Consider the following 16189-nt stretch of genomic DNA (forward strand, 5'->3'; position numbering starts at 1 on the left):
CGATCACTTCCTCTGGATGACCACATCTAACCCCAACTCATATGGGGGGGGGGGTTCTTTTTGAGTTTTTTTTTTTAAACGCTCGCTCCGATTCGGTCCCGGTTTGGACGTCCTCACATTGTGCGCTTTGTTTTCTGAACGCGAGTGTTTGGGTGGGGGGGTGGGGGGTGGGGGGTAAAAAAAGAAGAAGAAAAAAAACAAACACCCCCGACTTTCAGCCGAGGGGAATGCAATTAAACGAAGACTGCTGCATATTGCAAAAAAAAAAAAAAAAAATTAAAAAAAACCTTCAGACGTGCTCTTGTTTGCAGACCCCCACACTGCCCTGACACACACACACACACACACACACACACACACACACACACACACACACACACACACACACACACAGGCGTGCGCTGGACGCACAAGCGCGCACGCAACCCCAGCTATTGTGGCTGCGATCTGTCGGCTGTTTGTCCGCCGATGGTCCTGATGCGAGTTCCCCCCCCCCTACCCTCACATCTCTTTGTTGTTGCCGTCACACCTACAAGAAGGAGGGGGACACCCTCGCCTCGACTTTCTTTTGTCTGTTTGTTTTCACGCAGCAGTGCTGCTATGTGGAGGGGAAATGGTTTTTTTTCCCCCTCCCCTGAAAGAATAATTCCACACGAGGATTTTTTTTTTTTAATCCAATCATGCATTTACAGCCTCCCGCGTATCTAAAGTCGTCTCATCTCAAAATGTTTCCCAATTATGCGCTACTTCTCTTGTTAAAAAAAAAAAAAAAAAAAAAAAACTAAAAATGCAAGGACGCTGCACAATTATTTCTTTAAATGTGTTTTTTTTTTTAAATAATAAATCTATCTCACCAAATTTATCGCCAGAAGTTTAGTCTTCGCTCGGGAGTGGGTCTGATGCCGCTGTCTCTGTCTGTCTTTCTCCTCTCCTCCCCTTTCCTTCTCTGGATGTCTATCTCTTTCTCTCTCCCTCTCCCAGAGAGAGAACCCGCTTCTGTTTCACTCCAGACCAGCCTTCGCCCACAACGCGACAGCGTCTGTCGGCGGAGCGCAGTGACGACATCCTCATTGCGAGTCACCAGCGCCACACCCTCATCCATTCACAAAGTGGAACAGAGTGTCATCCTCCAGCTCGAACGCTGTGCGTGATGGGGGGGGGGGGGGGGGGCGGTGAAAACGTTTTTGCATGGGCTGATCACGGCGATCAAAGCTCTGAGAATGTATGTGATGCAATGTCTCCCAACGCAGATCTTATTTACTTTCACTATGGCAACGAGAACTTACCACTTGATGGGGGGGAAAAATTGAAGATTAATCTTTATTTACTTGATAAATATTTTTTATTATCTTAATTGGTAGTAAATTATATATCTTTTAGGTCCCCTCCCCCCCTTTGGCTCATCCATGTTTTTGTGCGTGTCTGTTTATTGATTGATTTGTTTATTCATGAGCAAGAACCGTATTTTTCCCCACATTTAAAACAAAAAAAAAACAAAACTGAAAACTGAGAACATTGTTTTACTGATATTGACATTAAATAGGGGGGGGGGTCCTACATTTTTCATCATGGAATTTTTTATCTATAAATAACAGCATCCTTATATTTGCATGTATCAATGATCATATACAGTATATATATATGTATATATAATGTGAAACCTCGCAGGAATTAACCAGAAGTTTACTACCTGCAGTTTAAAGGTGGGGCCATAACTATTTGAGAGGATGAAATAATCTGGTTGAACTACTTAGTGGCCCCCACACTCGGTGCTGAAAGTTCACACCTAGACATGGGCTCAAGATTCATTGTTTTGATCACATTAACTTGACAAACAGCTTGTTGAGATTCCACGGCGATGCCCGGTGAAACCATAGCACCGCTTCTGGAATGAGCTAGTCACTGGCAGCAGCATGTCAGCTCTAATGGGAGAGCTCCAGTCAGTTTTAATGTTCTGACCCAATAACATTCCAGTCTCAACTGATTCTCTCCAAACAACCGTCTTAGCTGTGCCTCATGTGGCGTTAGCCCGAATGTGATATCTTGATTCCATTATCTAATATCTTTTTGCATGGAAGGAAGTCCACAGCTGCCGGTCTCACAGCGATCAGACCGTCTGAAGCCTGGTGGATTTACAGAACTCACAGAGCCGATGAAATTCAACTGTATTTAAACTCCCACTTGGAAGGAAAAGAAGGGACGTGGAATGAAAATCCTGTAATTCAGTCTTCCCTGTTAAGGTGTTTATGTGAACCCCTCAGAGGCTTCATTAGCGTTTTAATGAAATAAAGTTGGCAAACTTGGAAAAAGCAGAAATGTCAGGCAACCGAGGAGGTCGTCAGATGCTACATCTTCCACGGGACGGCTCCTGGGCCGAGGGAACGGAGCAACCTGCCCGGGTTTGCTCCTAAAGTCGGCTCTAGGCAACCGTCCCCAGGCTGTGACCAGGAGGCATGGGAGACACACACACACATACACACACACACACACACACACACACACACTGAAGGTTACAGGATGGTGTGTGTGTTCTATGCTGTCGGTCCACTTTGTGTTGCTCTCATTCAGGCCCTTTCAGGTTCGGGTTCCTTTATCTCAAAGTGTCTTGTGCAGCATTTTTCCATTACAGCTGCTGTACTGCTATTGATGCCACCTCATGGGCACAAAAGAGCAATAATAGGGGGGGGGGGGTATCCACATGGTTTATCCCCCCACACTCTTTCTCTCTCTCTCTCTCTATCTCTCTGTCAGCTCTCTCCTGAGGGGGCAAACTGCTGATCCCAGGGGCGTGAAAGGCCTGCGTCGGCTGGATCGCCACAAACAAACAAAAGCGTGCGGCGCTCACCACAGATGCACAAGTGCATGCACACGCACAAACAAACAATACATAAACCAACACATACACACAAACACACAGTCAGATGATCTTTGTCCCGCTTAGATCAGTTTCACTCAGCAGCTCTTTACCTCCAGCGCGGCGCATCAGGTCCACAATGGCCTTTGACACCGTCCATCAAACGACCACAATGTGATCTAACTTTGGGGTGCTGACCGACCACAACGGGCCGCTGTCCACTTTGGAGTCTCTCCGCTATTCTACTGCCTGATCTCTGAAACAAAGCTGCATCACGGTATTACCGATTGAGCTGGAACAATCGCTCACAAACGAGGCGATGCCCTGGTGAACCCGTCTCTTGTGCCGGCCCCGCCGGAGTCCGGATGCAAATGTGCATCAAGCCGTGCTCCAAGTGTAACTCGATTTGATTCTGAGAGTTATTTCATTTAAATAGAAGAAAAATGTAGTGTTTAAATCTTTATAAGTGAATGAAATACAGCAATCTGCAGAACATTCCACAGTGATCAGTTTCCTTGAAGACTTTCCATCAGTGATACATATTATATACAGTATATTAACAGTATTTGCATGTTTTGTGGAAAATGGCTCTTGAGCCCAGATAACGCCAAATCATTGTTCTTTGAGCAATTTCTGCATACTTGACCCCGAATAAGTGTTTTTGGTTTTATTAACATGTTATCTAAGGACATATTTCCCTTTTCACAGGAAACCTGAAAAAAACAAAACAAAGGTCATTTGTGTCATTTTTCACACCTACTGAGAGACAGGTGTCGCTTTTTTGTCAGCGTGGGCCGAGATCAGAGAGAGGATGAACCAACCCCTCCATGTATCCATCCGACTCTATCGAAGGGTGCCACCCAATCCTGGTCCAGCACCCACCCGGTTCTGTGCACCTGGCCTCCTTGGCCAACCCTCTGGGCTGCTCGAGTCCCTCCCAGGCGTCACTCAGCTTCTATGAATAGACGCTGGCGTATGCTTCGCGCTGCCAGCTCGCCATCAGCACGTGCGGCTCATGTCAGCACGGACGTGGCTCCAGACCTCCGTCACTGCACCGGCAGCATATTCGGGTCGTCATGGAAACAGGGATGAGCAAAGCTACCTCTGCCCTGACATCCACTGGCTGTGTTCTCCAGACAACCTCTGATCTCTGTCTTTTTTTTTTTTTATTTTCTTTCTTTTTCTTTCTTTCTTCATTTCTGTCTTTCTTTCTTTGCATCTTTTTTTTTGCATCTGTCTTTCTTTTTGTCGTCCTCCTCCTGTACTTGTATACGTGAGTTATGACGTGCAGTGGGGAGGTGGAGGTTTGTGCTCTTGTCCAAAGGGCTTTATATTCATGAGCTGTTCAAATCTTTTTCATCACTGCTCACATTGCTCTAATGAAAACTATTGGATCGCGGCCCTGGAGAGGATCACATATGTATTTATGAAAAGTCTGAGCCCTTAAGTCTCCTTTGATACCGTGTCAGATCAGTGAGTCCATGGCCCAAGCAGGAACTTTTAAGGTATTTCAGCTACACGCAGTAGAGGATTGCCATAGCTTCCTCTCATGGCCAAAATGGAAAACCCTGAGTCGAGGTTAATGTTCAGAGTGCAGTGTTTGCACTTCTGTTCCATTAACCCCTTTGTGTTTAATCACATATCATTTACTCGGTGCTGTCAGGAAGGCTGGAGTATAGAAGGGTGGATGAGGCATGCACTCAGTTAAAAAAATAAATAAAAAAGACAGGAGTTACTCAGCAGCTGTTTCCTCCTCTGGTTTGGATTCTCATGACATAGATTTGTGCTTTCAGAGTTTGCTTGATTTATGTGAAAACAAAGCTAATCTTCTTTTTTTTTTTTCCTCCATCTTTTCAAGCCTTTACAATATAAGGAAAAAGTTTGTCACATCTCCTCCTATTATTCGTGCGATGACTTAAAGTTTGAAGAGTTCATCTGTTCAAACTTTCAACAGACGAACAACAAACTTTGTATTATAAAAGTATTATAGGTGTTTATATGTCAGTGATGGTTGGTTTAAATTGTTTTCCACCACATTCAGCAGGAAAACCAATTTATCAAGCAACTTTAATGAAGTCAGAGCCAGTCAGTAAAACTTTAGACCACTGTTTCCACGGGTACTCTTCAGTCGTTTGATGAGAGTGGTTATGCAAACGATAGAGCGAAAAAGTATTGGATCCTTTCCTGATTTTTTTTTATTTTTGTGTTTGTTTCATTTAAAACCTGAGGAATTGCAAAATGCAATTTTTAAATGTTGAATGATGGTGAAAAAGTCACCATCATTGAATGTGGGAATAGAACTTTGGACAATTCTGGGAAGGTCCACTTCTGTGTCAGATCTTGTCCCTTTGTATTTACTGTGTCTCTTTGTGGGTCCGCAGTTTCTAACCCTTTAGACACAGATTTGTAACCCTGACAAAGTCTGTTGAAGGGAAGAGTTGACTGACCTAGTTTGTATTTATTTTATCTGCAACCAGCTATTTATGCAGTTTGGTTTGTGGACAGATTCTTTTCAACCCTGTTGATTTAGATATCGGATGATCTTTTCACCTTTTTAAATAGACATATATTAACAACTCGCATTTGAGTTTCCTCAGTTCATCTTTGATTGAAGATGTGACACACATTAATATGAGATGCACACCAAAATAGAAGAGATCTGGGACCCGAGCCAAGACTTTTTTTACACTACCATGTGCAGGGACGTGTTTATTTGTGGCGTTTGCACATTAATAGTGAGTGACTGAGCAGCTGATGAACGTGTTGCATCTTCCAAACGTGCCTCAAAATCCGATCATGCATTCCTCTTGTCTTTCCACCAAATTTTATTGTAATCCATTAAAAAACCTTTTGTGTTAGCCGTCACACAGTCACACAGATAATCGACTGGCAACAATCACATGACCTCCTCTGACTCCAATTGGCACGGATCATCACAGGGAACAAAAACTGTTATTACATTTTTGTAAAAAAAAAAGCAAGACATCTTGGCTCCTGACACCGAAATTAATTAAAGGGAGGGTTTGTTTATGATCTGTTTTCTGCATCTGTGTCGTGTGTATTTGCACATTGGTGAATGCCAGCCTGCCTGCATATCTCTCCAGCTCCTTCTTTCTCTGAGACAAACACAAACAAAGACGCACACGTGCAAATTTTCTGATGTGGAAACAAAAAAACAAACACACAACCCAGTGTTTGATGGAAATGTTGATGTAATTAGAAGTCGGGCCGTGGCCTGAAGACACCCATTCATCTCTTTCATATTAGTCCTATTAACAGTCTTGTTGACGGAGCACACTGATACAGGTTGCCAGGATATTGCTGTTATTATTGCTGTGACTCTATTTGAAACTCAATAACTCTCTCTCAATCACACACTGGAGGTAATGAGAGGGGTGTTTGTCTGTGAGAAAAAATAAAGAGTGTTTGGGAATTAAAAGCAAGCGAATGTGGATCCGTTTCTGAAACAGACCTTTTTTTGTTAAAGTCGATTCTAGCTTTCTTTGTGTCAAACTGTTCATTCTTTTAAAAATCTGGAAAGAAAAGTTCAATAAAGTTAAAAACATCAACAACCCAATTTGGATTTGACAAAAGTTTGATTTTTCCTGGGCTGAATTAAGTTTTCCAATCTTTCTCAATTAGATTTTGTGGCTAAAATCCTGCAGAGCAAATTGTCACACATGTCATTCCTACCCGTGCAAATCATGCAAAAACATATTAGTTCTCAAAAAAGGTTGGCTTTTTCACGTCAGAGCCAGATACAGATTACTTTTAAGACTTGCAATGTGGTAATGACTTTATCGACACGCATTGAAAAAAAAAAAACCCTATACAACCAGATTCAGACAAATTAAAATCTGAACAACGCTGTCATCATTTGGAGGAGTGTCTGAAAAATGAATTCATTTTCCACTGAATGGCGCCATCTGCATAAATGGCTGCACACACACACACACACACACACACACACACACACACACACACACACACACACACACACACACACACACACACACACACACACACACACACACACACACACACACTCATGGTCACTAATATGCTTTGTAACGTCAGACAATCCAAACAGTGCCCAGTGCTAGGCAACCGTGTCATCCCACTGCAGATGGCAGCGTCTGATCATGTTTATTTTATTCTAATCTAATGCACTTAAGTCCAGTGTTTTCTGAATGACGTGAATTGTGTGTGTGCTAGTGTGCATGCGTGAGTGTGTGTGTATGTGTGTGTAAATTAATGTTGTGCTTGAGGACAACCCCATCTACTTACCATCTAACCTTATGTCATTGCATTTCTCAAGATTTGCCACCTATGGCGGGGTGATAGGAATGCGGTGAAACCGTTAGGTAAAGTAACGGTCCTTTTTAGTGACGCAGCTTCAAGTAGATTAAATAACCTCCCTGCTGTCAGCGTGACTGATGGAGTTCATGACTGGACATCCACGGATCGTGTCTCTTTTAGACAGCGGTCTATCAAGGCCCCCATCGGCGTCCGCGTCCTTGGTGGCGGTCTGCTTTGGAAGTGCTGAGGTAGCTGTGTGACTCTGATTGGGGTATTATACAAGGTCAGCTGGTGCGAGTGTTGGCGAGACTTCGACACCGGGGTCACGGAAAAACATAAAATTAGAACCTATGCTTAAAAAAAAAAAAATAAATAAAAGAATGAAATGTTCCATCCCTTTCATAAATTTACCAAATCTGACAACAAGGTAGCTGTAGTTCGATCAGTGGAGGGCAGATTTGTCATCCCATGAGTTGTGGTTTCCAGGGAAGGAGCAGTCAGATTGTGCGAGTTGTGACACTTCCCTCCAGATCAGAGGTGCGTGCAGACAGGAAGGGTGGACTGTCCCGACTCGAGGCGTATGGCATGTCTGCCGACTGGATGTCTAGAAATAAGTCGGCTAAGATGAGAAAATAAAAATAAAACTAGTATCAAATAACAGCTTCAGATTGTGAATCTTACCTAATCACTGTGTGGTTGAAGCCGTCAGGCCGCATTCCAATTCTCATAATCACCGCAAAGAATTCACATTAATTTGAACTCCACCAGCGGTTTTGCTGACGGAGGTGGGTGAGCAGGAAATAAATAGCGATTTCCTCACCGGCAGAATGTAGAAACACACAAACAGCTTGAAAGATATCCATGTTGTTCTCGTCACACACACACACACACAAAAAAAACCCACAAGGCCACAACACTGACGCCGACACGCTGACAAAAAAGGTGATGGCAGATCAGATGGTGGCATTTTACAAACTGGGCTGGGTCGATACTGGGGAAGTTTTTGGGTTGAGCGGAGCATCGTGTTGCTTACTCACTGTAAACGCCAAGAATGCATGACTTTACGCATCCCTTAAGAGCTGGATGGCTCAATAAAAAAGGCCTGTGTCTTAATCACCCCGTTGTGACCTCACTGAGGGAGGTGGGGGGTGGGGGGGTCGCTTCATTCAATTTAATATCAGCGTTTTGTCAGCCACTCTCGTTAATAAAAGGTTTTTAAGTGTGTACTGGGGAATGTTAGCAGGAGAACGATGCTCTGACAGCGTTACCGTTCGACTCACATGAACACAGTCCCGCCCAATGCAGTCGCTATGGATTCCATATCCGAGAACACGTCACGCCGAGGTCGGATCTCCCCCAGCGTTGTGTGCTCAGCTGTCTGTGTGACACCAAAGAGTCAACTACTGATGAGAGCTGTAGTGGCGAGCAGCAGGAGCGGCCCCCGGGGAGGCGTTCAGGACCAATCTCACAGAACGACTGACGTAGTCAAGGAATAAATTACTTCTGTTTCCTCTTGTTGACTCTAATTCAGGGGTGTCAAACTCATTTTCACCAAGGGCCACGTCAGCATAATGGCTGTCCTCCAAGGGCCAGATGTAACTAATAAATGTACTAAATGTAAGTCATTGTAATGTAAAATAAATGTAACTACTCCTTAATGTTAAATAACTTAATTTATTACTTATTCAAGTTACAAACATTACAGTTAGACAGAAAAAATGTTTGCTTGTTGCTCTGTCAACATAAATCCTTTTAATTTGTCAGGTTATGAAACCCACAGAACTCCATCAATCAAGGATCAAACTATCCAATGAATAAAGAAAAATAACATCAAACACAAGTTTGGTCATTAACTTTGTTCAAAATGTTTTTGTCAAAGTTAAAATGGGTTTAATTATTGCATTGTGGGAAATGTGGTTTTTGCTCAAAGCACACTTTTGACCTATTTATTTTTAGATATTAACCTTTTACGCACTTGCTGGCCACATAAAATGATGTGGTGGGCCACATTTGGCCCCCGGGCCTTGTGCTCCTCCTCAGCTTTTTGCTTATTTGATATATCACTTTTGCCTCCTTCCAACTGTTCCTGTGAAATTATATAACCTCAACATCTTCCCAGCCAGCAGGCACCCCGCCCCACGCCTGACACGGCACGGCATGCTAGAAACGATCGATTCAAGCTTGTTCATGATTATTCTTTACATCTGACCCTGGTTGGTTGGCATAAATACAATTATCACTGTTGTAGCAACCACGTTTAAATTGTGTAACCTTCATGCAGGTTTAAAGAAAAAAAATCTTGTCAGTTGATGTCATATGACCAGAAAACATTAGAACTCTGGGATCTAACACGTGTTTAGCCCTGAACTGATATGGAACATTCAGATCCTCATCAGGATAAGGTGGGTGGGATTACGATCATACCTGCTTGTCTGTTGTCAAAGGAATAATTATGTCATATGCCATAAAGGGGAATTTTAAATTTTTTTACAGCTATTCATCTTATTTCACCAGAAATACTTTCATGCAGAGTAACTCAAAATTGTTTAATGGAAATGAGGGCCTTTCTACTCCTTCAAGTCATTTTCTAGGAAACACTAAAGCCGTCTGTTATTATCCTGAAGTTATCATCAAATTTAAATGTCTGCTGGAGATTAGAGGAAAAAAAGTAACCACAGCCTTAACCAGAAAGTCTCATCCAAAATAGCAATTTTTCAGTATTTTTTTTCTATCAAAAGGGAAAATGTTGAATGAGTCCAAATGTCAGTGTTGAGAGTAGAGGAAAAATAATAAGCCCCCACTTTATCCAGATTTAGACCAATGTTTTATGTATTTTCTCCTCGAAAAAAAATGTTCCTTTTATTTTTGCGGAGTAACCTGACTACATTTTCAGAGATATTTAAAAAAAACAACACACACCACCAATATGTCTCTAATATAAGAGTCTGTCAAAGAAAATTACAACTTAAACAATATTTACAAAATAAAACGATAACAAAGATGACCTTCTGTAATGAGCCTGTGTTTACTGACTCAAATAAATGTCCTATATGATCTGCATGCAGTTTTCAGACACATGTCCTCAGTCCACACCTTTTAGACCAGTGTTTTTCAGCCTTTCTTGAACCACGGCACTTCTTTTGCGTGTTGAAAATTGAAAACGTTGAAAGTCATGAGGCACACCACCAACAAAAAATCATACACAATGACACTTTGTAGACTAACACAATATATACAATGACCATATAGGAGTTAGATTGACCATGGCTGTGGCTCCATCACCAGAGATACTGGGTATCGAGCCCAGGTAAGTCCTCTTTGTTCAAGATATTCTGATGTGACAAAAAAACGCAACCTTCCTCTCCTATTGTTTTTTTCTGGCAATGCTTCTCAAAATAGTAAGTTTTCTCTGATGGAATCTACATCCACAAAATATATACTGTACATCACTAATGTCTCAAATGAGAGAACAATTAAACCTGTTGCCACCTGCATGCTGCAACCTAGTGGTATGGAAGAGTACTGCATCGCTGTCAGTCACTCCAATCTAGCACACATTACAATATGCTCTAGCGCCCCACCTGCTGGTACATTTATGAAGCGTGACATTAAAATCCAATGGCTTCACAAAAATGTTAACTGGTACAGTTCATAATAATAATAATCTCAAAAAGAATGAGCATATATTTTATTATTTTAAAAGTTACACCGACATGAAGCTTTGTACAGAAACTATACATAGAAATTTTAACATTTTACTTATTTATCATCTCTTAATTTCCTTCTAACCTTTGTAGATAGACAGAATAGCCACAATACAATCCCTGCTATAAAAAAAATAATAAACCTTTCATCTCATAATTTCCATCTGCCACTTTCTGACTCAGATATTTTTCCAGATACACTCGATTGTATAAAATCTATTTTCAATCATTTAATTCCAATGAAAGCAAAATCCTACGACTGAGTGTAGCGGATAATCTCACTGAGGTCATAGCCTGTCACTGCAAATGCAGAACCATCCCCGTCACAGAACTTGGCGCCACAGATCTGCGTGTCCGTCACACACTCATTGTGCAAATGGGCAACCTAAGAGGAAATAAAGAACACACAAGGTGAAGGTCTTATCAAAACTAAGAGAAATTACCTTGGAGTAGCAAACTGCATTTATTCTGGATTTATTAAGAAAACATTATCTATATTCTGAATTCAAGACCACTTACCTCCACAGTGTTGGTCTCTGGGGTCATAGTCAGGTGCCACACCCTGACAAAAGAATCCTCAGCGCCAGAAAGAAGCTAAAACATACAAAGACATGGTTAGCCAAATAAAAAAAAATGACAGTACCTGCTGCAGATTTTAAGCTAAATAGATGCAACCACTTCACTGAACTAAAAAATCCCTGGTCCCAGTCTTACTCACAGCTGTGTTTTGCCACTTCAAATGCCAAAAAACTTATTTTGTGGTTTATATGACTCACCAGACCAGTAGAAGGAGCGATGTCCAGCGAGTATATCCAGCGAGCGTGGGCGTTGACCTCAGCGTGAAGAATTCCTGTCACCGCCTCATAGAGACGGATCTGGCCTGTGCCGTAGCCCGCCACCACCGTGCCTTTCCACAACTTCACAGATGAGCAGCTCATGCTTGGAACGGTGAGACAGATGGAGGAAGGTGACCATCGGGGATTAAGGGAAAACATAATAGAAACTAAATTATAGCGAAGAGGGGAAGTGAGCAGACAAAGGACAGTAGAAAGGAACGTCAACTGCAGAGGAGGGTCTTACTCATAGCCACCAATTTTGTTCAGCAGCTGAAATTCCTCCCCAGACTTCCACACACACAGGTTGCCCATGTCGTCAGCACTGACCAGATCAGCTATACACTCCTGAGAGGAGGGGGAGAGCACCAGATCAGGAGGAATCATAAAAACTGGTAGACTTAGAATTTACAGAAAGTAAAGTTTTAGGCAGCTTGTTATCGTCGTCTATTCAGACAGACTAGAAGGTAGTGCAGACATTGCCCTACCTGGCTATCGGAACACTCTGACGCCATGTCTGTGACGGCCTCCTTATGCTCCTCCAGGACCTCAGACAGAGTAATGTTGCTGCCTTTACTGGGAATGTCAAACACTAGAATTGCACCCGATGAAACACCTATAGAAAGAGACAGAGAGGAGGTAAGCTGACTGCCTAACCCAGTGTTCTGTACATGCCCATCAGTATACAGTATGACAGCCAGTGCTTACCCACGCATATATAATTCTCCCGTACTGAAGTTATCCCTCGAGCAAATACAGCCTGAGCTGGAACACAATTTAGTACGAAAAAAGATTTATACATGTAGCTCACACAAAAAAAACCACATGGATGTGTACAAATGTGTCAAAGGGTGCCAAGGCAATCGGATGTTGCCAATTGGGATTGTGTGGATAAAATAATGTAGCTGTTGGAACTCAAATATCATTATACTGAACAGGTCCTCCAACGGGTGTTAATAATCCTCTCAGTGTTATTAGGGTGGATCACATTTCCAGGTAAAACAAATTAAACTACAGCAGTGTCATATTCTCTAGTCATATATTTTTGTACTGCATCATATGATGTAGTCATTTTGACGCTTGCACGTCAATGGTTCTGATAGATCAATATCTGGATGCCATTGAAGTGGAGGAAAATAGTGTGGTTAAGGTTACCTGTAGGTGTTTCCGGAGTATCGAGAGCATGCCAGTACACCATGATGGAGCCATCAGATTCATACATCTGAAATAAAGGATTTATATGAAAATAAATACACAAAAACATGAACATATTTCAACCAAAAACTGCACAAAAACAAAAAAATCCAGAAAAACAGACACAAATTTACCTGGATGCCTTTCTGGGAGGTCAGAACCAGCAGGTCACGGGAGGGCAGAGGACAAAACGCAGCCTGTTGTACAAGAAATCACAGAATTTATTTTTCAATGCTTGCAGCCAAAGAAAGATGCACCAAACATAATGTTAACATATCCATTATTTAGACGTGGATTTCTAATCTTCACATTTTAAACTACATTGTGTTTGTTCACCTGAGTGATGAGCGATGCGCTCGTCGCCACGTTGGGCTCCTTGGACTGCAGCTGCCGGTGGGAGTAGTTGAGGCCGTCCCAGGCGGCGCTCACCATGTTCACCACGTTAGCATGAACCACCGTGAAGTAGGTGAGGCGCCGCGGGGCGATGCGCAGCACACTCAGGTTGTTGTAGAGCGCAGACGCGCTGTTTTTGATCTGGATGCTCTTTTCTTTGTGATACATCGAGCTGTCTCCTCTTCACAACGTTTTCCTCTGAGACACAAGTCAGCCGTCTGTTTACCAGCCGATGCTAACGCAGCAAGCTAGCAGCCCGAACACGACGCAGAGAAAAGAGGCCGCCGTTATTTGGCGTAAAATGTTACAGACTGTCGTAAATGACGGACTACATTTAATTTCTTTTTTAAATTTTTTTGTGCTATCTTAATTGATAATTACACGTCACCTCAACGAGAAGGATCCATTTTCTAGCTGTGGTTAGCTACGGGATTACCTTCGCGTCCTCCGCAACCATAGAGACGACGTCAACCTACGTGTTACGTCACCATGGCGTTGCCAAGCAACCGTTTGTGAGGACGCGTTTGAGTTTGTGGGGTTTTTTTAGACGTCTCCCAGTATATTTTGATTATTCCGTTTTATTCATTCATTCATTAAAATCATTCATCTTCTTATCCGCTTACGCGGGTCGCGGGGTTGGCCTTAGTCGATCCCAGCGGACTTCGGGGCGACAGGCGGTTGGGACACTCCCTTGATCGCTGACGTTCAAAGACAAACAAACGCCATATGTGGTTTCACACGAGTGGTCCTGAATCAGTTGTCTGCGTTTCTGTACACCAGCGTCTGATCCAAGATGCCCCGCAAGGGTAAAGGTAAGGCGCCTGTCCTGGCGACCCCACCACCGACCCAGGAAGTGGAAGAAGAGCAGAGCTCTGGTCGCTTGCCTCAGGACAAATCGATGGACACCTTAAGTCAGCAGGACGGAGGTGAAATGGTGGAGATCATGGAGAAACTGGTGGAGGAGGTCATTGAACGCTGCCTGAACGTATACATTGAAAAACAGGTAAAAATTACAATAAAACCAATATATTTTATTTTTTATTATTTACACCATTATGATGTTAAATTGCCTTGCTTTCATCCATTTCTTATTATATTCATCACATAATATTCACGTTGATGGCCATCTTTGCCATCAAGCTCATACCTTTCTCAGCATCCTGGGCCGTGAGCTACCTCACGCAAAATGTAGAGCAGCAACTTTTGCGCCTTGATGAAGGAGATGGATCAGAGAAAGCTATTGAAAGTGAAGACTCAGAACCTGAACCTACAGCTCCTGAAGCCTGGGCTCAAGGATGTATGCCTGTTGTAAACTTTACCCCCCAATCTGCGCCACAACAGGTAAGTGCAAGATGTTTCTACTGTAAATGGCGTCTTCAAATTTTGAGAGAGCGGCTGTGTTTACTCAGTAAATATTTGTCTTTTTATTTGTTTCTCACAGGAAGTTGAGATTGGCCAGACCCCACAACAAACAGCCCCAAAAATCAACCAGAAATGTAATGTTGTATTCGAAATACACAGCCTTCCAAAGCAATCTCAAATGAAAACAAGTCCCGGGAAGCCTTTGATTGAAAAAAGTCGTAAAGTGTCTACTCCTTGCCCCTTACCGAGAATTTATCAAAAGAAAAAGCAGAATTTACCTCCAAGACCTGTTCAAGGCACAATCTTACCACCCTTGTCCAGTTTATCAGGAAAAACGGATATGGCGATCAAGCCTAAAAGTAGGAGCTCCTCTGTTTCTAAACGTACACCCAGATCTTTGTATCAGCATAAAGACCACCAGACCATACCAAAACTTGATTCCCTCCACCTATGTCAGAACCGCATCTTGATCGAATATAAGATTCTGGATAACACATACACAAAAATAAGCTCCAACAAGTTTCGACTGACCAAATTGGAACAAAGACCTAAAAAGCAGAAGGCTGAGGGGAAATCAGCGTTCATGAAATCACTAACCAGCTCTGAGGACCGGCCGGAGATGTTTCACATGGAAAACGAGACAGATTACTGGTCGAAGAAATGGTCTCTATCCAGACAGAGTGTGGAAGGAACATTGCACTCCACACCTGTAAGACTGGACGAAATGAAATTGGCCCAAGGTGTTGATCTCCTGGATCCCCAGGCAGTTGACACAAACTCTCTCAAAATTGAATCTCCTCCTGTGTCTACTAAACTAAGAATGATGCCAAGTGATAAAGTTGTGCCACTGTATTCAGTTGAAGAGGTTACCGGAGGTCTACCACCTCAAGTCACCTCATCTCCTGCTTTGTCTGCTAAACTACGAATGATGCCAAGTGATAAAGCTGTGCCACAGTATTCAATTGAAGAGGTTACCATAGGTCCACCACTTCAAGTCACCTCATTGTCATAAATGATGATGTTCATTCATTAAATCATTCAGTGCACCGCGGAGCCACACATATAGACACTGACAAACACACATGCACACACACACACACACACACACACACACACACACACACACACACACACACTCACACCTACATGCAATTTGGGACCGGACAGTTAATCTGAAGAGCACGTTTTTGGAGGTGGGAGGAAACTGGAGAACCTGGAGAGAACCCACATAGACAAAGGGAGAACATGCAAACTCCACAGAGTGAGACTCTAAATCATCCCTCTAACACAAGAATACATGTTAAAATTGACCAAAGCTGAAATTGCTCAAGTTGCAAAAGAGGAATATACCTGTTTGACAAGATCCTCAAACATTCCTTTCTTGCCTTCAGATCCTTTCATTTTAATTTCTTTTAATTTTTTCTGTAGCAATAGGATGGTTACATACACTGTGTGGTTATAAAATAAATATCGATACTTAAATCAGGAGTTCACAACTTGGTTTTTCTTTTCAAATCTAGTTCCACTTTAATAACCATCCTCATCATGTA

At 42.6% G+C, this 16189-nt stretch overlaps 3 protein-coding genes across 4 annotated transcripts in view; 1 reads left to right on the top strand and 2 right to left on the bottom strand.

Moving 5' to 3' along the window:
* Positions 1-1017, bottom strand: part of rhobtb4 (Rho related BTB domain containing 4) — a 38211-nt gene extending 37194 nt beyond the window's left edge. For both annotated transcript variants that reach the window (XM_068309959.1, XM_068309960.1), the window contains exon 1: positions 855-1017. The gene's annotated coding sequence lies outside the window, so the exon portion shown is untranslated. The remainder of the gene's footprint in view (positions 1-854) is intronic.
* Positions 1018-10824: 9807 nt separating this feature from the next.
* wdr54 (WD repeat domain 54) lies at positions 10825-13719 on the bottom strand. The gene is made up of 9 exons (XM_068311327.1): positions 13221-13719; positions 13019-13081; positions 12846-12912; positions 12399-12455; positions 12179-12306; positions 11938-12038; positions 11634-11796; positions 11377-11451; positions 10825-11242 (listed from the first exon to the last, which is right to left on the bottom strand). The coding sequence occupies exons 1-9, from the start codon at positions 13443-13445 to the stop codon at positions 11111-11113; spliced, it is 1011 nt and encodes a 336-aa protein (XP_068167428.1). The 5' UTR covers positions 13446-13719; the 3' UTR covers positions 10825-11110.
* Positions 13720-14052: 333 nt separating this feature from the next.
* Positions 14053-16107, top strand: LOC137593086 (uncharacterized protein C2orf81 homolog). The gene is made up of 3 exons (XM_068311682.1): positions 14053-14280; positions 14418-14618; positions 14719-16107. The coding sequence occupies exons 1-3, from the start codon at positions 14071-14073 to the stop codon at positions 15649-15651; spliced, it is 1344 nt and encodes a 447-aa protein (XP_068167783.1). The 5' UTR covers positions 14053-14070; the 3' UTR covers positions 15652-16107.
* Positions 16108-16189: the final 82 nt, after the last annotated feature.

Source organism: Antennarius striatus, chromosome 3 (assembly GCF_040054535.1).
Source record: "Antennarius striatus isolate MH-2024 chromosome 3, ASM4005453v1, whole genome shotgun sequence".
Lineage (NCBI taxonomy): Eukaryota > Metazoa > Chordata > Actinopteri > Lophiiformes > Antennariidae > Antennarius > Antennarius striatus.